General features: G+C 47.1%; 2 protein-coding genes across 2 annotated transcripts in view; one reads left to right on the top strand and one right to left on the bottom strand.

The window, feature by feature from the left end:
* FAM222B (family with sequence similarity 222 member B) overlaps positions 1–236 on the bottom strand; it is a 63,088-nt gene extending 62,852 nt beyond the window's left edge. The window contains exon 1 of the mRNA XM_061175042.1: positions 158–236. The gene's annotated coding sequence lies outside the window, so the exon portion shown is untranslated. The remainder of the gene's footprint in view (positions 1–157) is intronic.
* A 9,670-nt stretch (positions 237–9,906) lies between these two features.
* On the top strand, positions 9,907–14,205 carry ERAL1 (Era like 12S mitochondrial rRNA chaperone 1). Its single transcript, XM_061175269.1, has 10 exons — positions 9,907–10,201; positions 11,362–11,489; positions 11,604–11,681; positions 12,094–12,140; positions 12,306–12,367; positions 12,534–12,646; positions 12,733–12,981; positions 13,123–13,272; positions 13,395–13,475; positions 13,590–14,205. Exons 1-10 carry the CDS (start codon positions 9,919–9,921, stop codon positions 13,710–13,712), a joined length of 1,314 nt encoding a protein of 437 aa, XP_061031252.1. The 5' UTR covers positions 9,907–9,918; the 3' UTR covers positions 13,713–14,205.
* Positions 14,206–27,225: the final 13,020 nt, after the last annotated feature.

The following is a 27,225-nucleotide window of genomic DNA, read 5'->3' as shown; positions in this document are numbered from 1 at the left end:
ACCCCTGCCCCAAATTCCCGCATCATCATCTCAAACTGTCCCTCCCCCACGCCCCTTCGCCTCCGACAGGCAGAGCCCCCCCCACCAAGTCGGAGTATCCCTCCAGCAGGTTACCCCCTTCCCTCCCGTCGCCCACCCCGCTTCCACCACCACTCACTGTCGGTGACTGGGCCCGGCCCTCATGGCTGCTCCGTTGCCGCCCGCCGCCGCCACTGCTGCTCCACGCCCCGGCCCCTCAGTCTTCGCCGCCGCCGCCGCCGCCGCCGCCGCCGCCGTGGGGACTCGCCGGCAGCCGCTCCTACGCCTGCGCAGCCTGGAGCGCCGGGGCCCTCTCGGGCCGCCCGCGCCTGCGCAGCCCGCACCGGGGGTGTCTGCCTCAGTGCCTGATGCCCTGGACCCCCGGGTCTCGGGTGGACTTGGCCGCTGTCTTTGAGGACTTAAACTTAGAGGCTTTGGCGGCTGCCCCAGGGTCTGAGGCTTCTGGAGGGTAGCGTAGGTTTCTAAACGCGGTGCCCATAGGGGCCGTAGACTTCATAGCACTTCCAGGATTCTGGATCCCACTTACACTTAAAGACCTGAATGCTCTGACGTGACTACTGATAAATTTAGGTTTCTTTCAAGAATACGATCACATCTAGAATGCACTGAGGGGTAATTGTGCAAGAGTCAACTCTGACATCCCTGAATACACTACTGGCCAGTAGGTGCTCAGAAGCCCTGGGGACCTTGTCAAGAAGGTGACTGCACCTAGAATGCACTGTTCAGTCTGTTTATCAAGCACGTACTGTTTATGGGACGAAAATGCTCTAGGCATCTCATATGTGCCATCGAGGGACTTGCAGGTTAATAGTCCCCTACTTTACAACTCTCGCTGTGGAGCCTGGCTCTTTTGCAAATTGGTAAACAAAAACCAGGCCTTTAGCCCAAGAAAGCCCAGCTATCACCCCTAGACCCCTACCTAGACTGCTGCCTTAGCATAATCCAACAAGAAACTAGGCTCAATTCAGTCCCAGGAATTCAACAATACAAACTTTTTTGTGTCTGTGTGTGTTGGGGGTGGGGGGTGGGCAGCGTCTGGTGGCTTGTGGGATCTTAGTTCCGCAACCAGGGATGGAACCCCGGCCCTAGGTAGTGAAAGCATGGAGTCCTAACCACTGGACCACCAGGGAATTCACCTCAACAATGCAAACTTGAAAGCTGTGGGCGATGCACTGCAGTTAAAGGGAAGAAGAGGTACAGGACAAAACTCTCCTTATCACCGTGACTCTTCCATCCTACCTCCAGCCCAATCTCCTGTCTACAATTCAGAGTCTGGAGGGATAGAGACCAAGATATAATGTAAGTCCAGACAGACAGACAGAGAGAGAGAGAAAGAGAAGAAGTTCCATTCTTTTGTGAAGGGTCTTAAGTTCACTTTACTTCTAGGGAAAGCAAAAGCTACTGCTGGATGCCAGGATCTGGTATGAATATTTGAACTCCTCATCTAAGATTAATATTTGAACTCCTCATCTAACATTAAGGGTTTTCCTCATTTTGGAAAAAAGCAAAAATAGGCCCTAGAGTAAAGGTTGAAAAGGCTGTAAACGGAGTGTCACAGACATGCTGGAGGTAATAGAGCCTGCTCACATTCTTCTGTAAAAGGAGGCAGGAAGATATATACAAATGCATATAATGGAATTCTCAGGTCCCTAAGAAACTAAGGGTTACTCCCTGCAGCACCTAGGAAACTAAGAATTTTTTTTTCTCCTCAGATGCTTGTGACTTTTACATACATAGGCTTTTACATATATACATATGTTGCTGTAGAGAAACAGTGTATAAATTGGCATAATCCTGTCCCTAGAAAAGCAAATCTACTCAAAGGTTCAGGCTTCATGTATGAATAGCCTCCCAGCTAGGGAGTTCCATCTGGACATACGTAGAGTAAACTACAACAGCTGACAGAGCAGGGTGGTGGGCAGTAAACAGGACATCCTGTAGGTGGGGCCCTACAGAGGCTAGCTCCAGGCTTAGAAGGGTTGTCATTACTTGCAAAAGTATTATCCTTTGGAATGAGAGCACATTTGGCACCACAGGGGAATTGCAGAACCAGAAAGGAGCAAGAATTAATATTGACACTATGTTCTGATGAATGGATGACTAAAAAGTAGGCCATAGCTTCCCCTGAAGCTTCTGGAAACTGTGACTTCCTAACCCCACCACCACACACAGCCCCTGGGAAGGCCTGCTGGAATCTATATGATGACAGCATATTTTCTTATATTTGAACCATAAGGGTCTCCTGAGCCATTTCCCTATTTGAATGTCTTACCAAGGGCAAAATTGTGACTTTTTTTTCCTGCCAAGCATTCACTCACTATATCCAGTGATACTCATTCAGAGAGTCACCCCTACTCCAATTTCAGACCATGTGGATGAGCACATAGCCTAGACCCCAAGTCAATCAACACATAACATTCCCTAAGTTACAATGACTGTTTCATGGATGGGCATGTAACCCAGTCAGAGCCAAAAATGCACAAGGAGTTCCTTCTGGGAAGATCTGTTGCTCTTTCCCACAAAAACTAGATGTAAGAAGATATAATATCTGGAACTGCTTCAACCATGTTGACACCACCAAGGGACTGCCAATCCAAAGAAAGATGTAATTTATTCAGTCACTGAACAATGTGCCAGACACTATGTGCCCACTATGTGCCAGACACTGCTCTAGATGCAGGAGACACAGTAGTGACATACATATAAAATATATATATTATTTGTCCTCTCACAACTTACAGTCTAGTAGAGGACATATAATAATAATAGCAGGGACTTCCCTGGTGGCGCAGTGGTTAAGAATCCACCTGCCAATGCAGGGGACACGGGTTCCAGCCCTGGTCCGGGAAGATCCCACATGCCACGGAGTAACTAAGCCCACGCGCCACAACTACTGAGGCCATGTGCCACAACTACTGAAACCCGTGCACCTAGAGCCCGTGCTCTGCAACAAGAAGCCCGCAATGAGAAGCCCATGCACTGCAAGGAAGAATAGCCCCTGCTCACCGCAACTAGAGAAAGCCCACGTGCAGCAGCGAAGACCCAACACAGCCAAAAATAAATAAATAAAATAAATAAATTTTAAAAAAGAAAAGAATCCGCCTGCCAATGCAGGGGACACAGGTTTGAGTCCTGGTCCGGGAAGATCCCACATGCTGCGGTGCAAGTAAGCCTGTGCACCACAACTACTGAACCTGCACTCTAGAGCCACAACTACTGAGCCCATGTGCCACAACTACTGAAGCCTGCGCACCTAGAGCCCGTGCTCCACAACAAGAGAAGCCACCACAATGAGAAGCCTGTGCACTGCAGCAAAGAGTAGCCCCCGCTCACCACAACTAGAGAAAGCCCACGTGCAGCAACGAAGACCCAACACAGCCAAAAATAAATAAATAAATTAATTAATTAATAATAATAACAGGAGACACATAGCATTTACAATGTGCCAAGCACTGTTCTAAGCACTTTACACATATTAAATTCTTTTAATCGTAACAACCCTCTTTTACAACAACAATCATTATTCCTGTTTTATAGATGAGGAAACTGAAGGAGAGAGAAGTTACTTGCCCTGGGTCACACAGTAAAATAATGAGGCTGAGAACCATAGCCAGGATGTCTGGCTCAATAATCTGTGTGCTCATTCACTATATTATTAACTGTTTTGTCATAGAAGGATAAAGGATCCTAAGAGAAAATTTAACCAGTCATGGAAGGAACAGGTTATGGAAAGACCTAGAAGTGAGAGAGAATACCAGGCAACTGGGGGACTGAAAAAAATTCAGTTGAGCTGAAAAAGAGGCGTAACAAGAGATGAGACTGGCAAAGTAAGCTGGAGCCACGTTACTCAGTTTACACTTTATCCTGAGGGCACTGAAGCAAGGGAGTGACTCGGTTAGATTGGGGCCATCGGGAGGTAGGTAAGACCCTGAAGAGCCCTGCGCAGCCTCTTATAGTATTCCAGACACTGCAACAGAATCACTGCAGGTAGTGATAAATGCTGTGAGGAAAAGGCTCTCTGAGGAAGTGACATTTCAGCTGAGACCTGAATGGGGAGCAGAAGCCAAATCTAGAACATAGGAGGCAGGAGTAGCAGGTGTAAAGGCCCTGAGGCAAAAATTAGCTTGATATATTCAAGAGAAAACTAGTGTGCCTGACACCTTGGGAGTAGAAGTTAGCAGGGCTCAATGCATGCAAGGACTTTGGACTAATCTAGTTGTAATAGGAGGCCATTGGAGGGTTTTAAGCACCATCTCCTTCAAATTCTATCTCCTTAAATCTCTGGAATCCATCTGTTTCTCTCCACCATCTTCACTGCACTATTTTAGTGAGAAAGATAAAGTTACTTCTATTGGAAAAGGACTTGGGGGTCAGGGAAGTTTTTGGTTTTTGCTTTTCAGATGGAAGAGGTGAAGCATTTAAAAAATAAATACTGATGGGAGGTCACCCTGATACCAAAACCAAACAAAGATGTCACAAAAAAAGAAAACTACAGGCCAATATCTCTGATGAACATAGATGCAAAAATCCTCCACAAAATACTAGCAAACAGAATCCAACAGCACATTAAAAGGATCATACACCATGATCAAGTGGGGTTTATCCCAGGAATGCAAGGATTCTTCAATATATGCAAATCAATCAATGTGATACATCATATGATAATCTCAATAGATGCAGAAAAAGCTTTTGACAAAATTCAACACCCATTTATGATAAAAGCTCTCCAGAAAGTAGGCATAGAGGGAACATACATCAACATAATAAAGGCCATATATGACAAACCCACAGCCAACATCGTTCTCAAAGTTGAAAAGCTGAAACCATTTCCTCTAAGATCAGGAACAAGACAAGGCTGCCCACTCTCACCACTATTATTCAACATAGTTTTAGAAGTTTTAGCCACAGCAATCACAGAAGAAAAAGAAATAAAAGGAATCCAAATCGGAAAAGAAAAAGTAAAACTGTCACTGTTTGCAGATGACATGATACTATACATAGAGAATCCTAAAGATGCTACCAGAAAACTACTAGAGCTAATCAATGAACTTGGTAGAGTAGCAGGATACAAAATTAATGCACAGATATCTCTTGCATTCCTATACACTAATGATGAAAAATATGAAAGAGAAATTAAGGAAACACTCCCATTTACCATTGCAACAAAAAGAATAAAATACTTAGGAATAAACCTACCTAAGGAGACAAAAGACCTGTATGCAGAAAACTATAAGACACTGATGAAAGAAATTAAAGATGATACCAACAGATGGAGAGATATACCATGTTCTTGGATTGGAAGAATCAACACTGTGAAAATACTACCCAAAGCAATCTACAGATTCAATGAATCCCTATCAAACTACCAATGGCAATTTTCACAGAACTAGAACAAAAAATTTCATAATTTGTATGGAAACACAAAAGACCCCGAATAGCCAAAACAATCTTGAGAAAGAAAAACGGAGCTGGAGGAATCAGGCTCCCTGACTTCAGACTATACTACAAAGCTACAGTAATCAAGACAGTATGGTACTGGCACAAAAATAGAAATATAGATCAATGGAACAGGATAGAAAGCCCAGAGATAAACCCACACACATATGGTCACCTTATCTTTGATAAAGGAGGCAAGAGTATACAGTGGAGAAAAGACAGCTTCTTCAATAAGTGGTGCTGGGAAAACTGGACAGCTACATGTAAAAGAATGAAATTAGAACACTTCCTAACAAACATACACACACCAAAAAAAACTCAAAATGGATTAAAGACCTAAATGTAAGGCCAGACACTATAAAACTCTTAGAGGAAAACATAAGCAGAACACTCTATGACATAAATCACAGCAAGATCCTTTTTGACCCACCTCCTAGAGAAATGGAAATAAAAACAAAAATGAACAAATGGGACCTAATGAAACTTAAAAGCTTTTGCATAGCAAAGGAAACCATAAACAAGATGAAAAGACAACCCTCAGAATGGGAGAAAATATTTGCAAACAAAGCAACTGACAAAGGATTAATCTCCAAAATATACAAGCAGCTCATGCAGCTCAATATCAAAAAAACAAACAACACAATCCAAAAATAGGCAGAAGACCTAAATAGACATTTCTCCAGAGATATACAGATTGCCAACAAACACATGAAAGGATGCTCAACACCACTAATCATTAGAGAAATGCAAGTCAAAAACTACAATGAGGTATCACCCCACACTGGTCAGAAGGGCCATCATCAAAAAATCTACAAATGATAAATGCTGGAGAGGGTGTGGAGAAAAGGGTACCCTCTTGCACTGTTGGTGGGAATGTAAATTGATACAGCCACTATGGAGAACAGTATGGACGTTCCTTAAAAAACTAAAAGTAGGGCTTCCCTGGTGGAGCAGTGGTTAAGAATCCGCCTGCCAATGCAGGGGACACGGGTTCGAGCCCTGGTCCGGGAAGATCCCACGTGCCGCGGAGCAACTAAGCCCGCGAGCCACAACTACTGAGCCTGCGCTCTACAGCCCTCGAGGTACAACTACTGAAGCCTGTGCTCTGCAGCAAGAGAAGCTACCGCAATGAGAAGCCCCCACGCGCAGCAATGAAGACCCAACGCAGCCTCAACTAAATAAATAAAAATTAAAAAAAAAAAAAAAAAAAAACTAAAAGTAGAACTACCATACGACCCAGCAATCCCACTACTGGGCATATACCCTGAGATAACCATAATTCAAAAAGAGTCATGTACCACAACGTTCATTGCAGCTCTATTTACAACAGCCAGGACATGGAAGCAACCTAAGTGTCCATCGACAGATGAATGGATAAAGAAGATGTGGCACATATATACAATGGAATATTACTCAGCCATAAAAAGAAACAAAACTGAGTTATTGTAGTGAGGTGGATGGACCTAGAGTCTGTCATACAGAGCGAAGTAAGTCAGAAAGAGAAAAACAAATACTGTATGCTAACATATATATACGGAATCTTAAAAAAAAAAAAAAAAAAGGTTCTGATGAACCTAGGGGCAGCACAGGAATAAAGACACAGATGTAGAGAATGGACTTGAGGACACGGGGAGGGGGAAGGGTAAGCTGGGACAAAGTGAGAGAGTAGCACTGACATATATACACTACCATATGTAAAATAGATAGCTAGTGGGAAGCAGCTGTATGGCACAGGGAGATCAGCTCGGTGCTTTGCGACCACCTAGAGGGGTGGGATAGGGAGGGGTGGGAGGGAGACGCAAGAGGGAGGGGATATGGGGATACATGTATGCATATAGCTGATTCACTTTGTTATACAGCAGAAACTAACACAACATTGTAAAGCAGTTATACTCCAATAAAGATGTTTTTAAAAAATATACTGATGGGAGGAATATAGTACAGAGAGAAACTGTCTATACAGAAAAGAAAGGATAGGGGCTTCCCTGGTGGAGCAGTGGTTAAGAATCTGCCTGCCAATGCAGGGGACATGGGTTCGAGCCCTGGTCCAGGAAGATCCCACATGCCGCGGAGTAACAAAGCCTGTGCGCCACAACTACTGAGCCTACGCTCTATAGTCCGCGAGCCACTACTACTGAGCCTGCGTGCCACAACTACTGAAGCCCGCGCGCCTAGAGCCCGTGCTCCGCAACAGGAGAAACCACTGCAATGAGAAGCCCACGCACCGCAACGAAGAGTGGCCCCCATTCGCCGCAACTAGAGAAAGCCCGCACGCAGCAACGAAGACCTGAGGCAGCCAAAAAATAAATAAATTAAATAAATAAATTTACTTTTAAAAAAAAGAAAAGAAAGGATAATTCATGGAACAAGGTTCCTGAAGGGGTAAAACAGCCTTAAGATAGGAACATTTATTAAGAGCCTACATTGTTCTAAACCCTAGATTCAAATGAACATATATTAGATAAATGTTTATTATCATCTGCATTTTACAGATGAGGAAACTGACACGTGGAGAGTTTAAATAACTTGTCCAAACTCACACAGCTAATAAGTGGCAAGCTGAGATATGAACCCAGGCAGTCTGATTCATTTGATTAGTCTCTCCTAACCTCACAAAATACAAAATTCCCCCCACAATATCCTTTGAGAGAAAATCTCTGGGAAAGAAGAGAATTAACAAGACACTTTGACTCATTTCCCCTAAGTTTTTGTGTCATCCCTGGGATTCTTTCACTGTTATCTGTTACCACCACTGTAGTACTTAATATGTGTTCCTTGGGTGATATTTGCATTTATGCAATTAAGCTCTTCAACTACTGTTTAACCTGAAATTTCCCTTCACCTAAATTGCAGTTTAAATGGTATTTCACCTAACTGTCCATGAAGGAAGATTTGTATTTTTCTGATTGTTGGCTGTCTCATATTTAGTAGCATCTTTTTCTTTGGACACCCATATGCCCAAAGAACATCCAGAATATCATGTTCCAAAAAGGTTGTTTCTTCTACTAACAGAGCAGGCAGGCTGAAAGCTGGAACTTGACAGCATTTGCAAACCATCAGTGCATCTGGCTGCCCAAGGCTCTGTCAATCCATGTCGCTAAGCTTCTCTGGACACTCAGCATCCACTCCGACAACAGCAGCCTGGCCAGTTGGTTCTTACCATCCTCCAACAATTCTCCCCTCTCTGTCCTACATCATCCATTTCTTCCTCTCTACTAGGTCACTACCATGAGCAAACAAAAACCTCCCATCTTAAAAAAAAGAAAAAGGAAATCCTCTCTTAACTCCACCCCTCTCTCCCCCTCTTGTGTTACCATTCTCTTTTGCTCTGCTCCTCTGGGAAGAGTTGTATATATATTCTGGCCGCCCTCAATTCCTTTCCCTTCATTCTCTCTTAAACCCACTCCATTTAGGCTTTCACCCAGACCATCCTACTGAAACTATTCCTGTCAGGTCACAGGTCACTTAGGTATCTCTCTCTCTCTCTCTCTCTCTCTCATACACACACACACACACACACACACACACACACACACACACACACACACGGCCCCCAGGATACAAGTCCCGTGCTGGAGATTTCTGTCCGCTTTGTTCATTGTTGTATCCTCAGCACCTCCAAACCCGCGGCATTTATCCCTCAATTCCAAAAGTCTGACTGAGGCTTCAACGGATGAAGAGAGGGCTTAAGGCCACAGATCGGCCAAAGTGTATCAGGTTTCTCAGGCCGCTAAGGCAGTCCGGGAGATCCTAGGTGACTAAGCCGCTTCTTCTCCCTTTGCAGACCCTCTGGTTTTTCTCCAGAAAGGAATGGCCTCAGAGAGGAGATAGTAGCCGAGTCTCACAGGAGGGAAATCCGGGTCTGCTGCTCATCGGGAACACCGACCACTCCTTACAGGAGGCTCCCATAAAGTAAAGGTACAGACTGCCGGAGGCCGCTGCCGACGCTAGGCCAAGCCAGAGGGGCACTGGGAGGGGATCCTACAAGCCTGAGGCTGGAAAGGACTAAAAAGACCCTCAGGGGGAGCAGTACACGGTCCCACGCCGCCGACCATCCCTCCTCCGTTGCGCGAGTTTCTCCCGCTTAGTGAGGTCAGGCGCTAAGTGAATGATTTTGCCGCTTGGCCTCGTGGGAGATGTAGTCTTTCATGAGGCAGGGCTAGAAGGGCCTTCTACAAAACTTTGGCAGGAGAAGAAGAAAACACGATGCGTATGGGAATCCAAAACGATCTTCAAGCTCACACAAACTCTAAATACACTTTTCCCCCGTTCCTTAGCCTCGGGCAGTCTCCAGAGCGGTTCCAACTCCAGCCCACCTCCAATGTCCCATGTTCCTCCGCTCTGTTCGGGCCGATCTAGCTCTCTCCCGCTCGCTCGCCTCTCCGCAGCACTGTCCAATCATAGGTGCGTTCCTGGGAGTTCCCGGAGTGCCTTGCGGTTGCGATGGCTGCCCCCGGCAGGAGAGGGGGTGCGCTCCTTCGAACCGTGTTAGGGGTTTGGCCGCCGGGTCCCGACGCCGCGAGGGAATGGGTGACCCGGCTCCCCTCGCTCTTGGGCAGTCAGCAGAGGTGCGTCTCCTGTGTCTCGGGCCCGGCCTTCTCTGGTCCCCGCCTGGCCTCGGCTTCTCGCCCCAATGGCCAGAACTCAGCCCTGGACTGCTTCCTCGGACTCTCTCAGCCAGACAGCTCGTTGAATTTTTGCGTCCCCGCCGTGTCCATGCACAGAGGTAAAGGGCCCAGATAGATTTGTTTGGGACTGTCACGGTTTTAGCACTGAAAGTCCTGTGTCGGGGAAACCCCTCAGTCTCTGGGGATATCGTCTTTGGCTCTGTATTACAGAAAACGATCTTGAGGCCCCGAGAGATAGAAGCGAGCAGTGAAGGATCTCATAGGAAAGAGATACTAGGTTCTAAGAGTTTTCGAGCTAGAGGGAACCGATCTGGTCACAACCACAGACGTTCGCAAAGAGCAGGAGATTGAAGGGCCACAGGCATGGCAGAGTTGTGGCTCTCTGTCCTCACATGGGGAGCAAACTTGACCCATCTACTTGTCAAGACACTGAGTTCCAGTTGGCCCTTGAACAACTCGGGGAAGAGGTGTTAGGGGTGCAGAACCCACGCAATCGAAAATCCTCATATAATTTATCGTGGGCCCTCCGTTTATGCAGCTCCTTCGTATCCACGATTCCCATCTGAGGATTCAACCAACTGCACATCGCATAGTACACATTTAGTGAAGAATAAAAAAAAACAAAAAAACCTGCGTATAAGTGGACCAGCACAGTTCAAACCCATGTTGCTCAAGGGTCAACTGTACACCTGGAAATAGCACCCTCTATTCTTCAAGTAGCATAGACTAAAGGCTGAACACAAAAGCTGGTAATTACAATGCAGTGTCATAAGGAGCAAATACAGAAAGACTGAGAAAGCTTGCAGAGCCTTCATTGTACCCTTAGTAGGGTGAGATAGAGCTGGAGGAATTTCTGGCTTTATCTGGTATAGAGATACTTTCACACATGTGCATACATTTACTGGGCACAACTACACAATACGATTCCACAAGGTTATTGAGTATTAAGTGCCAGGCATTGTGCTGAGTGGTTTTACACAATTCCCAGTTGTCAAAAGAAGGTTATACAGTAAGTAGTTACCATCAATATCATTTCTGTTTTACATATGAGAAAACTAAGGGGCTTATAGAGGTTAGAGAACTTGAGAAAGGCATATAAACAAAGTAATGGACAAACTGAATCTCAAAGCCAGGTCTCGGCTTCAACCTGATGCACTAATCTTGTATCCGTATTCCCTTTGTCAATGGGTAGGACCGAGTACCTGACAGGGGATCCAGGTTGCACTACCTCTCACTCCCCTCCCATTCCCACACACAGATGAGCAGGATCTCCTCTTGGTCCATCGCCCCGACATGCCTGAGAGCCCCCGAGTCCTACGAGTGGTCCTCCTGGGTGCACCGAATGCAGGAAAGTCAACCCTCTCCAACCAGCTGCTGGGCCGAAAAGTATGCTGCATCCTTGACACCCCCCACCCTTTCACTTCTCACTTCTTACTGTGCCTTCGTGGATTGTTCTAGAGGGATCTGGGACCTCACTTGGGACTTCTTTGTTCCTGGCAGGTGTTCCCTGTCTCCCAGAAGGTGCACACCACCCGCAGCCAAGCTCTGGGGGTCATCACAGAGAAAGAGACCCAGGTGGTGGGTACTTGCAATGGATGTCCAGCAAACAGGACAGAGGGTGAAGCTAAGAGGGTCTCTCTTACTGTTAGACCTGAAGAAAATGATGCTTAGGCTCACTTCTCTGAGGGAAGGGGGCTCCTCTTCCTTTAGGCCTATGCAGTTCTCTCTCTACCTTCCCCCTTTGGCATCTAGTCAGAAAGGTCTCACTGCCTCTTTACTGCTTCCTAATCTTCCAAATATTCACAGTTGTCCTCTTTTTCCTGGATCCTATCTAGAATTAAAGCAAGGCTGGAGGGTAAAAATTTGAAGTCAGCTTGGCCAAGAAGTGGGGGCAGGCTCCTGACATCAAGGGTGGGTGACCTTTCACTACCCAGCCATAATCTTTCCTCCTGGGGTCGGGGGTCTGGGCATCTCTCTTTCCTGATTTTAGATTCTACTTGACACACCTGGCCTCATCAGCCCTGCTAAACAGAAAAGGTAATATAGCTGGGGAAACAGGGAGTTGTAGGGGGGAAAGGTGTTGAAGAGGGAGTGGGGAGATTCCATCATAGGGGCTGGAAAACCCCCTTATCACACCCCATCCCTTCTCAGGAGGGCATCACTCCCAAGACCCTTCCTGATCTATATATGTCTGTCCCTTAGGCACCATCTGGAGCTCTCTTTGTTGGAAGATCCATGGAAGAGCATGGAATCTGCTGATCTGGGTTAGGCTCTGGATGGGAATCTGAAGCCCAATTTACATGGTCATGGCCTCTCATTGCTGATAGTTTAGGGGGATGGGGGTTGGCCAGATCCCATACCCTGTAAGTTTTGGGAGTTGGGGGGAAAGAGTGGTCATAACCTTGTCCTCCCTACACTGCCAACTTCCAGTTGTGGTTCTTGTGGATGTCTCGGACAAGTGGACTCGGAACCAGCTCAGTCCCCAGGTGCTCCAGTGCTTGACCCAGTTCTCCCAAGTCCCCAGCATCCTTGTCATGAACAAGGTGAGCACCACCTACCTGAGGAAAGGGGTCTACTTCAAGGGCCCCGTCTCACTGACCACAATCCCTTGCCCGTCCCCCACCCCCAGGTTGATTGCCTGAAGCAGAAGTCAGTTCTCCTGGAGCTTACAGCAGCCCTCACTGAAGGTGTGGTCAATGGCAAGAAGCTCAAAACGAGGCAGGCCGTCCGCTCACAGCCGGGCAACCATTGCCCCAGCCCAGCAGCTAAGGGCCCAAACACACTGTCTATGGGAGACCCTCAGCGGATTGGCTGGCCCCACTTCCAGGAGATCTTCATGTTGTCAGCCCTAAGCCAGGAGGATGTGAAAACACTAAAGGTCAGTTAGCCTTGACCGTAGCCTGGCCCTTGGTTTCCACCATGTGAAGACAAGCCTCAGAGTTCCTCCTCCTGGAAGTGAGAGTGAGAGGAAGGTCCTGCTTGGGACTGAGATGCCTACCTACTCCCTCTGTGCCCATAGCAATACCTCCTGGCACAGGCCCGGCCAGGGCCCTGGGAGTTCCACAGTGGAGTCCTCACCAGCCAGACGCCTGAGGAGATCTGCGCCAACATGATCCGAGAGAAGCTCCTGGAGTACCTGCCCCAGGAGGTGCCCTACAACGTGCAGCAGGTGCAGGCACAGTTGGGGGTCATGGGGCTCTCCATCAGGCACACACCGGGAGCAGACAGCTGGGTCCCAAAGAGGGCGTGGGTAGGGGCCTGCCTGACCAGTCATGATGTCTCCCTGTGCAGAAGACGGTAATGTGGGAGGAAGGGCCAAACGGGAAGCTGATGATTGAGCAGAAGCTTCTGGTGCCCAAAGAATCTCACATGGTAAGCAGGGCCCGGCTTGGAGGAGGGGCCAATACTGTTAGGCAGGGGTTCTTCCCTGACTGCTTGGGAGCTCTGAGAGCAGGCTCACGTCCCTGTCTGTTACCCCACCCTCAGAGGATCCTGATCGGTCCGAAAGGGCACCTGATCTCCCAGATGGCACAGGAGGTGGGCCGCGACCTCATGAACATCTTCCTCTGTGAAGTTCAGCTCCGCCTGTCTGTGAAACTCCTCAAGTGACCACCCTCTGATATCTTTCCCAAGGCATCCCCGCCCAAGCTGCTGGCGGGAGCCACTGACCAGAACTGCCCCTACCTGGGGCCTGCAGGGCCTGGAGCCGGGCCCGGACAGTGACTGGCTGGCTGACGCTGGGTGGCTGGCCGAGTCTGCACAGCCCCTGCCTGGCCATGCCTCCTGCTGGAGGAAGGAATCTACCTTAGCCTGGTTCCCACGTGGTTCCTCTGCCTGGGCCTGTAGCTACTTAGGTCTTAGAAGCTGGCCCTTTGGTGTGGGAGCCCTGCTGCCGCCTGGCATTGGGCCCAGAGTTTCTTCCTGAGTTGTTAGCAGGGAGATCTTTCCCCTCTCCCCTCAGTTCGTACACCTTGCAGCTGTGTAAGGACCCATGTGTCCTGAGTGAGATAGTGCCTCCCACCTGCTCCTCAAGTCATTGATCCCTCCCACCCCACCCCTCTCTCCAATCTCGGATGCTAATAAAGTTAAGAGACAAGCAGCATTCTGGTTCTCATCTTTATTTCTTCAGAACAGGAAAGAGAAAACGTACCCATTCCCTCCACCCCTACCCCGTTGTCTGAGCTGGAGTCTCCCTCCCTTCAGTAGGCTGCTCCAGGGTCCCGAGCAATCTTCTTGGCACGTTTTCTGGGTGCAGCAAGAGAACCGTTACCATTACTAAACTCAGTAATGGTAACGGTTTCCTCGCCACCCCCAAGTGCCCTGGCGGTTGGCAGGCTGAGCAGTGAGCACGGTGGGCTTGCAGCAACCCCTGGCCTCCTCATCAGCCTCCAGAGCTGGGAGTACCCGGACTAGTACATCATCTATACTGTAGTGTCTCATCACAAACTTACAGTATATGATGATATCCCAGCCAGGGCCCTGCAGGAGGCACAGGGAGCATGGCTTGGAGAGCACTGTGGCAGAGAGAGCCAGGCACTGGGGGCACAGCAGGACAGGTCAAGGATGGACACACAGAGCTCCCCACTCCCTGGCCGGCATCTCCTTGATTCTGTGGTCAAGGGCAGCCTGAAGGGGACTGATCCAAAGAGCCCTTCAGAGCTAGGGTCTGTTGAGATGTCCTTAGGGACCCAGCGCCGGAGTTTAACAAGCCAGAGATCACATAATGAAGCAGAAGATTTCCTCTGGTCAGACTAACAAGCAGACAGACCCAGAGGAGGAACACTTACCTGGGGCTGGAACTGCAGACTAAGGCCTTTGGAAGTAGGGAAACCCTATCCCTCCTGTCTCTCCACTCAAGCTGCTCCCTTTTAATCTACCAGCTGGCCCCTCCCCTTGGGTGGGGCACTTTCCTGGGTTCTGGAAGGCCCTGCCTCTTAACCCTTTCCCTGCTAGACTCCTTGGACTGAGGGTCACTGGCCCTTCTCCATTAGGCCCTTTGTCACATACTCTTTTATGGACCTTGCTAAGCCTGCTGAGCCTGGGCCTGGCTGAAGAAAACACAGCCTCACCCCAGCCATCCTGCAGGGCTTAATTGCTGGTCAGAGCCCTGGGGAGGTGGTGGTGGTTGTTTTTGGTGGTGGGAATGTTAGTTTGAATCTCTATAAGGCAGGGAGGGTCCTGACAGCTGGATCTTGGGGCAAGCTCTGACCTAAATTTCAGTCCCCAGGCCCCTGTCTATGTTTATGCTGAACCCAAGGAGGCCGGACCCTTTGCTCACCTCTGCCAGGGCAAGGTCCCCTAGGGGGAGGGGTCCTCTGCCGGAACATTTGAGGGCGGCTGGCTGAGTCAGTCCCAAGCTCACGTGGGAGCCAGCTTAGGAATGGGTAGGGGCTGTACGTCAGAGCTCAAGGCCCCCAGAGTGAGAGCCCGGCAGTATTAGGTTCTCTGCCTCTAGGAAAGGTGAGACTTGGAGTAGAGACTCCTCAAAGCAGGACCTCTGCTCCTTGGACCCACATTCTGGGGAACACGTCTGCTTCTCTGCTCCCTCCCCTTCCCCTCTCCTAGACCATCTGGTATGTATGCTGGGAAGCAGTTACACCCCCCTCTGCAGGGGCAGATGAGGCCAGGATGGGGAGTGAGGGGAGAGACCCAAACTTCTTTTGGTTCCTTGGAGGTGTTTTACCTCCTGCTGTCACAGAGGCTTAGCACATGCTCTTGCCTCTGTTTGGCATGATCTTCCCTCCTTTCTTGTCTAGTTAACTCTTATTCCCTCTTCAGATCTCTAAGTGTCTCTTCTGCAGGGTAGTTTTTCCTGGCTAGTTAAATCCCCCTGTTATGGGCTCGTTTATTTGTGTGATTATTCACATTAAGCAAATAATCACGAGGGCCTGGTTTATTCACCAATGTATCTCTACCACAGAGTAGTGACTAAACAAGCGTGCCCGTCGGATGACTGATGTAATGTGGGGGAGGGGAGAGACTGACCTGGGGAGGCAGACAGACAAAGCTGTGGCTCTCCCAGGCAAGTCATTTTCTTGGACCATCCCTGTTCGCCTTTGTAAACAGGAGTAATAACAGTCCCAGTTCGCAGAGCTGTGAGAGCTAGGTGGTGAGCTGCTGGTAAAGCACTTAGCGCAGTGCTAGTGCTGGCCCACGGAAGGGGTTAAACAAATTAATGCCACCTCATCCCCTTCCCACAGGGGCTCGCTGAAGGCCACAGGGGAGGCCTGTTGTTTCTTGTTAATTAATTAATTAATTAATTTATTTTTGGCTGCATTGGGTCTTCGTTGCTGCGCATGGGCTTCCTCTAGTTGTGGCGGGCGGGGGCTACTCTTCGTTGCAGTGTGCGGGCTTCTCATTGCAGTGGCTTCTCTTGCTGCGGAGCCCGGGTTCTAGAGCACAGGCTCAGTAGTTGTGGCACACAGGCTTAGTTGCTCCGCGGCACGTGGGATCTTCCCGGACCAGGGTTCGAACCCGTGTCCCCTGCATTGGCAGGCGGATTCTTAACCACTGTGCCACCAGGGTAGTCCTGAGACCTGTTGTTGAACATCTGAAAACTCATGAAATACTCTTGAAAGCAGCTGGAGGCCATAGAGAAAGCCCAGGTTTAGCGGTAACAGGCCTGGAGTGACAGTCCCGACTCCATTGCATCCAGCTCTGTGCCTCTGGGCCAAATGCTCTCGGCATCAGTCTCCTCAAATGTAAAATGGCCGCTGTCCAACCTACCTCAAGCGGTGGTTACAAGGATTACGTGAGCACTCATGTCAAACACCCAGATCAGAGCCCAGCGTGCATGAACCAATGTCAGTTTCCTTCTCTCCTTTCCTGTTTCACTCTCTTGCTGTGTGACTGGGGGCAAATGCCACTGTTCTGAGCTTTGGTGATAATACGTATCTTACCAAGTTGTAAGAATTAAGTGAGAAATGTGGGTGAGAAGCCTTTATAGACCCAGGTGCTCTAACCCAGTGAGGAATTATCCTTGTCTACTCCTGCCTCCCTGCAACCCCCTTTCCTGTGACCCCACGGATAGTCCAGGCTCCTTTCCCAGAGTAAAGCCTTCATGCACTAGGGCCAAATTCATGCCACTCGCTGGCTAGGTTTCCACTTAGACTCTGGGGGCCAAGTCCAAGGGTGAGCATGGACAGAACTCAGGGGTCCTGGAGGTAGAGGAGAGATATCTCCACCAGCCAGAGATCTTGTGACTGTGGCCCCAAGCTGGGTGGAGGGGCCTGCGATCAGGGTGTGGGCTGAAGGAGAGTCTGAGCCTGGGCGGGGTAGTCTGGGGACCCTGATTAGCAGACTTGGGGCTATCAGGGTAGGGGCGCTTTTGCTTATCAGGAGCTTGCAAGGGCCACAGTAGAACCTGAGGACACTTCATGCTGAGGGCGGTCTCCTGGATGGCTGCTTTTCCATCCTTCTCCCTCCTTAGAACCCTGAGGGGAGTTAGGTTGGGAGTCCTTCTCCCTTTCTGCAGGTCACATGGAGACTCTGCCCCTTGCCTGGCAGCCAGCCTGGGGTTGGGGGACACAATCCCAGTCCTTGGGAGAAGGCTTATATGGTCACAGCTTTTGCTTCAGACTAGGAGCTTCATGGCTCTCCTGAGACCGGGGTGGGCTTGTCTGGGACCTTATCCTTCCAAAATCTGATTCCAATCCCTGCCACTGCAGCTTTAAACGTTTGACTCTTATTTTGTCCTTCTTTGGATGAAGTCCTTAAACCATATGCTGAGTGATGAAATTAAGGACAGTCAGATCTGCAAGATGCCTTCAAAATCATGAAGTTCAAGTCCCTCCTTTATATAAGAGAGGAAACTGAGGCCCAGAGGAGGGGAAGGTATCATCCAAAGCCTCAGGGTTCCCTCCACCTCTCAGAATCAGGGAACCCATGACCCTATGAGGAATAGGAAGGCAGCAGCAGGTACCCACAGATACACAGACATACACACACAGTCACACACAGATACACATACACAACACACATGTATGATGCCTGCATAGACCTATAACACATGGAGATACACATCAAAACAATTGGACTCAGCTAGTTAAATTACTCTTAATTTTCTCTTGGTTGTTTTACTAAGTTTCACGAAGTTGGCAGTTTTGTACAAAGATAAAAGAAGGCCAAAAAATATGGTCTTTCAATGTCTCACTCACAGCACAGTTAGCAGCAAAACTCATCTTGGAACCAAGGACTTTAAGAAGTTCTGGGAAGTTCTTGCTCTCCTGTTTTGCTTTAGATTCAGGGGACTCAAAACAAGAGCCTGGTGTGGTTCTAGGAGCTTAACAGGTGTGAGAAAGAAAGGTTGGAAAACTGATCTAATCCTTACTCTCCATGTGGTAGATTGGGGCTTGCGACCCGGGGCTTTGTCGGAGATTACTGCTGGCGATCGCCTTTTCTCCCGGCTTGGTTTCGTTATGACTGGCCTGTGAAGCTTCTCCTAACCCTCCCTGACACTTGCCCCTGTGTCTAGGCTTGGACCTGCTCTGTTCTCCTTATCACACTGTGAGAATTCATCTGATCCCTTATTTGTCCCCAGTGGCTCCATGAGCAGGCACCTTGTCTGATTCTTCTCTATGGCCCCAGCACCCCTCATGGGCCTTATCCTGGGAGATGCTCAGAGAAAGCCTTACACTGAACAGATGCCTTGCAGACAGTGACCAGAGTGTACTCACGTTCTCAACACATCCCCTTACACACTCTATTCCTGTTGGCCCCATGAGCAAGTGCACGATTTGAGCAATGAACTCAGGTGCTGCGGGTCATGGCAATGGCTTCTCTGGGGGCTTTGCCAACGTCCATCAGTTTCCAAAAGATGACTGCATGCCAATTTTATAACAGAAACTGAAGCTCTGGGAGGAAACTCATGACCCTGGGTCACACAGTAATCAGGAAAAGAGGCAAGACTACAACTCTGCGCTCTAAACTCCAGATCCCAGGCTCTGTGCACAAAGCTGCTATGAATGAGGTTGATTTTGTGTGTGTCTCTGTGGGGCCTTATAAAGTTTCAGAGGCAATGGAATCAGACCTGAGCTTTGCCACCTACCAGTAATGTGATTCTGACCATATTGCTTGCTTCACCCCTCTGAGCCTTGGTCTCCTCGTCTCTAAAATGGGGCTGACCTTGGGAAGACTCAGTGAAAGAGTATGTGGGAAGCTCCCGAATGGAGTCGGGATTCCCTCCTTGCTTCTGCTTCCTCAGATACTCCCACCCGTCTCACCCCTTTTTAAGCCTCTTCCACACCTGCTCTTGGCCAGCTCCAACCCAGCAACAATCCTCTCCATTCTCTGACCTCCTGCGGCTCACGAGCCAGGCCCTCGTATGGAGCTCACACGCCCTGGAATCACAGGCCAGGCCATCTGAGGCTTGAACCAGAGCCTCAGCCTGTACAGTTCAGGAGTTATGCCTTAGAGTTCTTGTTTTTTTCCAGACCACCGGCCCAGGATGGACTCAGAGCCAGAAGGGAAAAGCATGGCTTTGGATCTGTCAGAGCCTGGGCTCTATCACAGCTTGCCGAGTGAGCCTGGGCCCTGCCCTGCTCTTGGAGCCTTGGCTTCCTTATCAGTAAAATGGGCTTAAAATGCCATCTTTTTCATGATTGTGGTACAGATGAAATGAGACAGTAGAGGTGACAGTTTCTAACCTAGGGACTGGCTCATATGTAACAGGAGCTCAGCAAATGCCAGGCTCCTTCCCTTCTGGCTTTGCCATGGGCTTTTCCTACTCATCCTCCCCAGGGGCGGGGCGTGTGCTCACTCAAATACCTGCCAGGTGTGCGTGGGAGCGCACACCTGCCCAGGCTCATATTGAGGCAGAAATAGAAACTTTCCAACCCACACCTCCCTAGATCTGTTCATCAGCTCCCAGTTCCTGTTCTCTTGGTCAGTGGGAGCCTCCTTGTCCAGACGCGGGCCATGCCCGCTCCCATCTCCTGGCACAGTCCTGAAGGTAGCTGTTAGGTGGGAAAGGATCTCCAGGGAGGCTGGGTGTCCCTCCCTCCTCAAATCCTTCCCGCCATCAGCCAGGCTCTACCTCCCTCCCTCCCTGCCAGGACAACCTGTCTGCTTCACAGCTGCTGTGAAGGAGATAGGCAGCCTGGATTATCAGGCCAGAAGAGGCTCCTCCAGACAGTCCTTTGCCTCCACCCCCACCCCAGGCAAAGGTTCCAGGGTGCTTAACCCCCTCTGTGCTGGGCCCTCAGCCCTTCCTGAGGCTGGTTCCAGGCTCAGGGAACGAGACCTTGTTCTCCCCACTCTCGGAGTCCATTGGCTTTAACACAGGTGCTGATGCCTCAGCCTCCCTCCAGATCATTGCCCCTTCCCCGCCTCCCGCATCCTTCAAGCCTCTTTCAGCAAGACCCTTGCCTTTTCCCAGGCCCCTCTGGTCGTCTCCTCTGGCTAGCCACTGTCCCTGACGCTAAGGCTAGCCAGGACCATATCCTTCTTGGGTCCTAGTGCGGCCACCCAGGCCTCCATTTCCTGAAAGTCAACAGGAAGCAGTGAAAAGAGCAGGAGCCTCAGAGTCTGGGCATCTGGGTATGTGGGCATCTGGCTGGCAGTCCTGGTTCTGGCTCGGACCCTGTGTGACCTCGGGCAAGTTTCTCCACTTCCGTGAGTCTCTGTTATTTCATAAAATGGAGGGCAGTAGCTCTTTTCACAGGGTTGACTCAGGGATTAAATGAGTACAACATATACATCATTTTAGTAATCAGTTGGAAAATAAAATTAAAATCTGAAAAGAAGAAAAGAAATGCCTATATGTATATGTATAGCTGATTCACTTTGTTATAAAGCAGAAACTAACACACCATTGTAAAGCAATTATACTCCAATAAAGATGTTAAAAAAAAAAAAAAAGAAATGCCTGCAAGAGGGCTTTATAAGCCAGCTACCAAGCAAATCATACCAGCTCCTACATGGTAAGTGCTCATGAAGTGCCATGTTTGATGCGAACATGAGCTATGTCATTTAGTCCTTATAACAACCCTCACTATAGACGGCCCCAGGCTCAATCCTTGAACCTCTTTTCTTTACACCTGCACTCATTCCTTCGTTGATCTCATCTTGTCCCATGGCTTTAAATACTGTCTACACACCGGTGACTCCCTAATCCATGTGTCCAGGCCAGACCTCTCCCCAAAACTAACTTGTAAAGTGAACCTCCTAGTTGGCAAATTTCTCTAATAGGCACCTTAGACTTAACATGTCAAAAACCGAGGTCCCTGATCCCACCTCAAATCTGCTCCTTCAACTCTTTTTCCCATTTTAGTAAATAGCAGCTCCATTCTTCCAGATCAGCCAAAAAGCCTTGGAGGCAATTTATTCTTTTTTTTTTTCAACTTTTAAAAATACTTTATTGAGGTATGATTGACCATAAACTGCACCTATTAAAAATGCACAATTTGATAAGTTTGGAATATGTATACACCCACTGAGACAATTTATTCTTTTTTCGCTTTTTAAAATTTATTTGTTTTTATTTTTGGCTGTGTTGGGTCTTCGTTGCTGTGCGCGGGCTTTCTCTAGTTGCGGCGAGTGGGGTCTACTCTTTGTTGCGGTGTGTGGGCTTCTCATTGTCGTGGCTTCTCTTGTTGTGGAGCATGGGCTCTAGGCATGTGGGCTCAGTAGTTGTGGCTCGCGGGCTCTAGAGCACAGGCTCAGTAGTTATGGCGCACGGGCTTTGTTGCTCTGTGGCATGTGGGATCTTCCCAGGCCAGGGCTCGAACCCGTGTCCCCTTCATTGGCACACGGATTCTTAACCACTGCGCCACCAGGGAAGCCCGACAATTTATTCTTGAATTAACTTTTTACCGAAGTACAATATATGTGTGTATATATATATATATATATATATATATATATATTCAAAAAATGGGGAATTCCCTGGTGGTCCAGTAGTTAGGACTCTGAGCTTCCACTGCAAGGGGCCTGGGTTTGATCCCTGGTCGGGGAACTAAGATCCCGCAAGCTGCGAGGCGCCAAAAAAAAAAGAAAAGAAAGAAAAAAAAAAAACCCCACCAAACTCATAAGTGAATTATCACAAAGTGAACACACCCTTGTAACAACCACCCAGGTCAAGAAACACCACCTTCCCAGGTGCATCCTCTCTCTGTTACCCACCTCTTTCTCTCCAAAGGTGACTTCTATCCTGCCTTCTAATGCCATAGATTAGCTTTGCCTGCTTTTTTGGATGTTGTATAATGGAATGATGTACTATGTATCATTTTAGCTCAACATTATGTTTGCAAGACTCATTCAAGTTGTTGTATGGATCAGTAATTGGTTTATTTTCATTACTGCACAGTATTCAATTTCATGAAAACACTACACTTTATTCATTCTACCATTAGTAAACATTTGGATTGTTTGAGTTAGGGGGCCATTATTCATAATGCTGCCATGAATATTCTTTTTTTTACCACGCTGCCACGGGCCATGGCGGTGAAAGCCCGGAATCCCAACCACTAGGCCACCAGGGAACTCCCATTATTCTTGTACATACATGTGTGTGTATTTCTGCTGGGCGTGGAATGGTTGGGTCAAAGGGCATGCTTACGTTCAGGTGTAGGTGCTATATTCCATCAAACAGGTTTTCAAAGTGGTTGTATTGACATTTCTTCCAGCCGTGCGTGAAATTTCCAGTTGCTCCACATCCTCCCCTGCACTTGGTATTGTTACTCTTTTACATTTTAGTCATTCTGGTGGATGTGCAGTGATATCTGTTCTGGTCAGAATTTGGACTTCCCTGATGACTAATGAAGTTATGCATGCTATTCCCATTATCCATTGCTGTGTAACAAATCATCCCCAAACTTAGAAGCTTAAACAACAGTCCTTTTCCTACTTTGCACAGTTTTGGAAGTCAGGATTTCAGGAGGTCTGCTGGGCAGAACTGGCTTGGGGTTTCTCATGCAGATGAAGTCAGATGGGGGCTGGGAGAGCTGGGAGCTGGCCGGGCATCCCTCTCTCTTCATGTAGCTCAGGGCCTATCCATGTGGTCTGCCGGCTTGGGCTTCCTCACAGCACAGTCAGACTGCTTACACAGTGGCTGAAGACTTAAAGACAGAATATTCCAGCAAATAAAGTGGAAGATGCGTTGTCTTTTATGAGCTAGCCTTGGAAGTCATATAATATCACTTCTGCCGTATTCTATTGACCTAAATAGTCACAAAAGTCCACTCAGTTTCAAGGGAAAGGGGGCATAGGCTCCACCTCTAATTGGAAGGACTGTCAAAGTCACACTGTAAGAGGAACATGTAGAATGGAAAATATTGTTGCCACTGTCTTTGCCATACATGTTTTCATGCATCTATTGGCCATTCTGTGTAGTGCTTGAGCCATCATTTCTCTTTTTCTGTTGGGTTATCTGTCTTTTTCCTTCTTGATTTGCAAAGTATATTCTGAGTGCTACTTGTTTCCCCCAGATATATGTATTATAAATATTTTTTCCCATTATTCTGAGGCTTGCTTTCTCATATTCTCAATGGGTCCTTGTGCGTGAGTGTGTGTGTGTGTTTATTAATTGAAATTTTTATTGAGACAATTGTAGATTCACATGCAGTTGTCAGAAATAATATGGAGAGGTCCCTTCCACACTTTGCCCAGTTTCTCCACTGGTGACATTTTGCAAAACTGCAGAGTAATATCATAACCACAGCCAAATATCACAGGATGTTGACACTGATATAACTTACCAATTTTATTCAGATTTCCTGTTTTGCTTGTGCTCACTTATGTAAGTGTATTAAGTTCTACACAATTTCATCCCTTGTGTATGTACATGTATCCACCACGATAAAGTTACTGAACAGTTCTAGTACAAGGATCCCTAATGTTTATAACCACACCCACCCCTGTTCCTACCGCTGGCAGCCACTAATCTGTTCTCCATTTCTAAAATTTTGTCATTTCAAAAATGTTATATATACCTCACACCCATTAGGATGGCTACTACCAAAAAAAAGAGAGAGAGAAAGAAAGAAAGGGAGAAAGAAAGAAAAGAACAAGTGTTGGTGAGAATGTGGAGAAATTGGAACACTTGTACACTGTTGGTAGGTGGTGGGTATGTAAAATGGTGCAGCTGCTGTGGAAAAAAATATAGTTCCTCAAAAAATTAGAAATAGGGATTCCCTGGTAGTCCAGTGGTTAGGACTCAAGCTTTCACTGCTGAGGGCCCGGGTTCAATCCCTGGTCGGGGGAAAAAAACAAAACAAAACAAAACAAAAACAATAGCTAAAACATGGAAGCAATCCAAGTGTCCATTAACAGATGAACGGATAAGCAAAATGTGGTGTATATATACAGTGGGATGTTATTCAGCGCTGAGGATGTTATACTAAGTGAAAGGAGCCAGTCACAAAAAGGCAAATATTTTATGATTTCACTTATGTGAGGTATGTATAGTAGTGAAACTCATAGAAACAGAAAGTAGGTCGATGGTTGCCAGGGGCCGGGGACAAGGAAGAATGGGGAGTTATTGTTGAATGGGTATAGAGTTTCAGTTTTACAAAATACAAAGAGTTCTGGGAGATGGATGGTGGTGATGGTTACATAATAATATAAATGTACTTAATACCACTGAAATGTAGGCTTCAAATTGGTTAAGATGGTAAATTTTATGTTATGTGTACTTTACCACAATTAAAAATAAAAGTTATATAATTGGAATCATATATGTAGTATGTAACATTTTGGTACTGATCTTTTTTGCTCAGTATAATTCCCTGGAGATTAGTATGTCTTTTGATAAACAGATATTCTTGATTATTTTTATTATTTTTGGCCACACCTCGAGACTTACGGGATCTTAGTTCCCTGACCAGGGATTGAACCCAGGCCACTGCAGTGAAAGTGCCAAGTCCTAACCACTGGACAGCCAGGGAATTTCCTCTCTTATAGTTATTGAGTTTTGACTTGTTTAAAAAACTTTTTTGATTATCCTAAGGTCATGAAGATATTCTGTTATTTTCTATATGTTTTACAGTTTTACTTTTCACATTTAGATCTACAACCCATCTGGAACTGATTTCATGTACAGTGTGAGGTTCAAGGTCAAGAACCATCTCCCCCCCCAATATCCAGTATCGTTTATTGAAAAGACTGTCTTTTCCCCACAGTTCTGCATTGCCACTTTTGTCATAAAACAAGTGTGGGTCTTTTTCTGGACTTTCTGTTCTATTCCATTGGTCTACTAAGTGCCAGTATCACACTGTCTTGATTAGTAAAACTTTAAAAGTCTTGACATCTGATAGTTCTAATCTTCCGACTTTACTCTTTTTCAAGCTTGTCTTGCTTATTCTTGGTCCTTTGGCATTTCCCCATAACTTCAGAATTAGTCTGTCAATTAAAAATCTCTTGGGATTTTGATTGGTATTATATTGAACCTATAGACCATTTGGGAGAAATTATATCTTTGCAATACTGAATCTTTTTTTTTTTTTTGGCCACACTGTGCGGCATGCAGGATCTTAGTTCCCAGACCAGGGATCAAACCCGTGCCCCCTGCAGTGGAAGTGCTGGACCACCAGGGAAGTCCCTGTAATACTGTCTTTACATTCATGAACATGGCATACTGAGGGCATTTTTTTCCCCTCTTTTTCTCTTATACCCAATGTCAGCAACTCTGGTTAGTTCAAAATAGATCCAGAATCTGAGTGCTTCTCACCAGCCCCCATTGGTCCAAGTCACCATCATATTTCACCTGTATTATTGCAATACAGGTAAGAAGCAGCTGTCCCTCTCCATTCTATTTTCAGCACAGCATTCAGAGTGACGTTCGTATGGTGTTGTCTTTCTATTATTGATTTGTGGGAGCTCTTTTTATTTGTTTATTTATTTATTGCCACACCAGCAGCTTGTGGGATCTTAGTTCCCTGACTAGGGACCGAACCTGGGCCCACGACACTGGAATCGCAGAGTCCTAACCACTAGACTGCCAGGGAAATCCCTGGGAGCTCTTTTTAAATGAGATGCAAGCCCTTTGTTAGAAACGCGTACTGTAAATGTTTTTTCTGACTATGCTTACCTTCTCATTTTAAGTTTCTTTTGATGAACAGAGACTTATTTTGATGGTCTAATTTATTAATTTTTTTCTTTATGGTTAGTGCTTTTTTTTTTTCGTTTTTGTCCTAAGAAATCTTGCCTGTGTGAAGGTCACAGAAACATTTCCCTCTTGTTTTATAAGCTTTATGGTTTGATTTTTTACATTAGCTCTATGATCCATCTCAAACTAGTTTTTGTATCAATATATGGAATGAGGTAGGGATTGTGATTCAATTGTTTTCTCATTTATTTATTTATGTATTTTTGCTGCGCAGCATGTGGGATCTTAGTTCCCCAACCAGGGATCGAATCCTCACCCCCTGCCTTGGAAGCTCAGAGTCTTAATCACTGGACCACCAGGGAAGTCCCCATTTTTCTCTCATTTAGACTCAGTTGTTCCAGCACCATTTCTGGAAAAGATTTTCCTGTCTACCTCGGATTGTCTCAGTGCCTAGAATGATCTTTTTACATGTGTCAGATCACATCACTTCTCTTTCGAAGCCCTTCAGTGGTTTCCCATCTCGGAGCAAAGGCAAAAATAGGCCCCATTAAGATTCTACATGAACCAGAAACAGGTTTCCATCCTGACCTCATCTCCCACCACTCTCCCCACTGCTCATTCATTCACTCACTTCCAAACACACTGACCTCCTTGCTGGTTTTTCAGTCATGCCAGACACACTTCCATGTCAGAGGCTCTGGACAGAAAGCTCTTCTTTGATATCTGCATGACTCATTCCTTTGCTTTCCTCAGTGCTACCTTCTCGTTGAGGCCTTCCTCACACTAAAGTTTCAACACCCTCCCGAACTTCCTATTCCTTTCCCTGTTTATTTTCCTCCTTAGCACATACCATTATCTAACATACTGTATATTTAATTTTTCTTATTTTGCTCCCCCCACCTGAATGTAAGCTCTAAAAGCTAGGGATTGGTTTTATTCACTGCAGTCTCCCCTGCATCTAGGACAATTCCTGGCACATAGGAAGCATTAAATTTGTAAAATGAATACAAATACTGAAGCCCAGAAAGACGAAGCTACCTACCCAAGATTACACAGGTGATGAACAACAGAACTAAAATT

This window comes from Eubalaena glacialis, chromosome 19 (genome assembly GCF_028564815.1).
Source record: "Eubalaena glacialis isolate mEubGla1 chromosome 19, mEubGla1.1.hap2.+ XY, whole genome shotgun sequence".
Classification (NCBI taxonomy): Eukaryota; Metazoa; Chordata; class Mammalia; order Artiodactyla; family Balaenidae; genus Eubalaena; species Eubalaena glacialis.
Note: the sequence above shows the minus strand (reverse complement) of the source record. Positions and strands in the feature narration are given on the sequence as shown.

What these genes read in the sequence shown, in the direction of transcription:
- ERAL1 (XM_061175269.1), top strand. Translation starts at nt 9,919, where the DNA reads ATGGCTGCCCCCGGCAGGAGAGGGGGTGCGCTCCTTCGAACCGTGTTA. An exon ending in ACCAGCTGCTGGGCCGAAAA is followed by an intron (nt 11,490 to 11,603) that starts GTATGCTGCATC and finishes TGTTCCTGGCAG; the next exon opens with GTGTTCCCTGTCTCCCAGAA. An exon ending in CATGGAATCTGCTGATCTGG is followed by an intron (nt 12,368 to 12,533) that starts GTTAGGCTCTGG and finishes GCCAACTTCCAG; the next exon opens with TTGTGGTTCTTGTGGATGTC.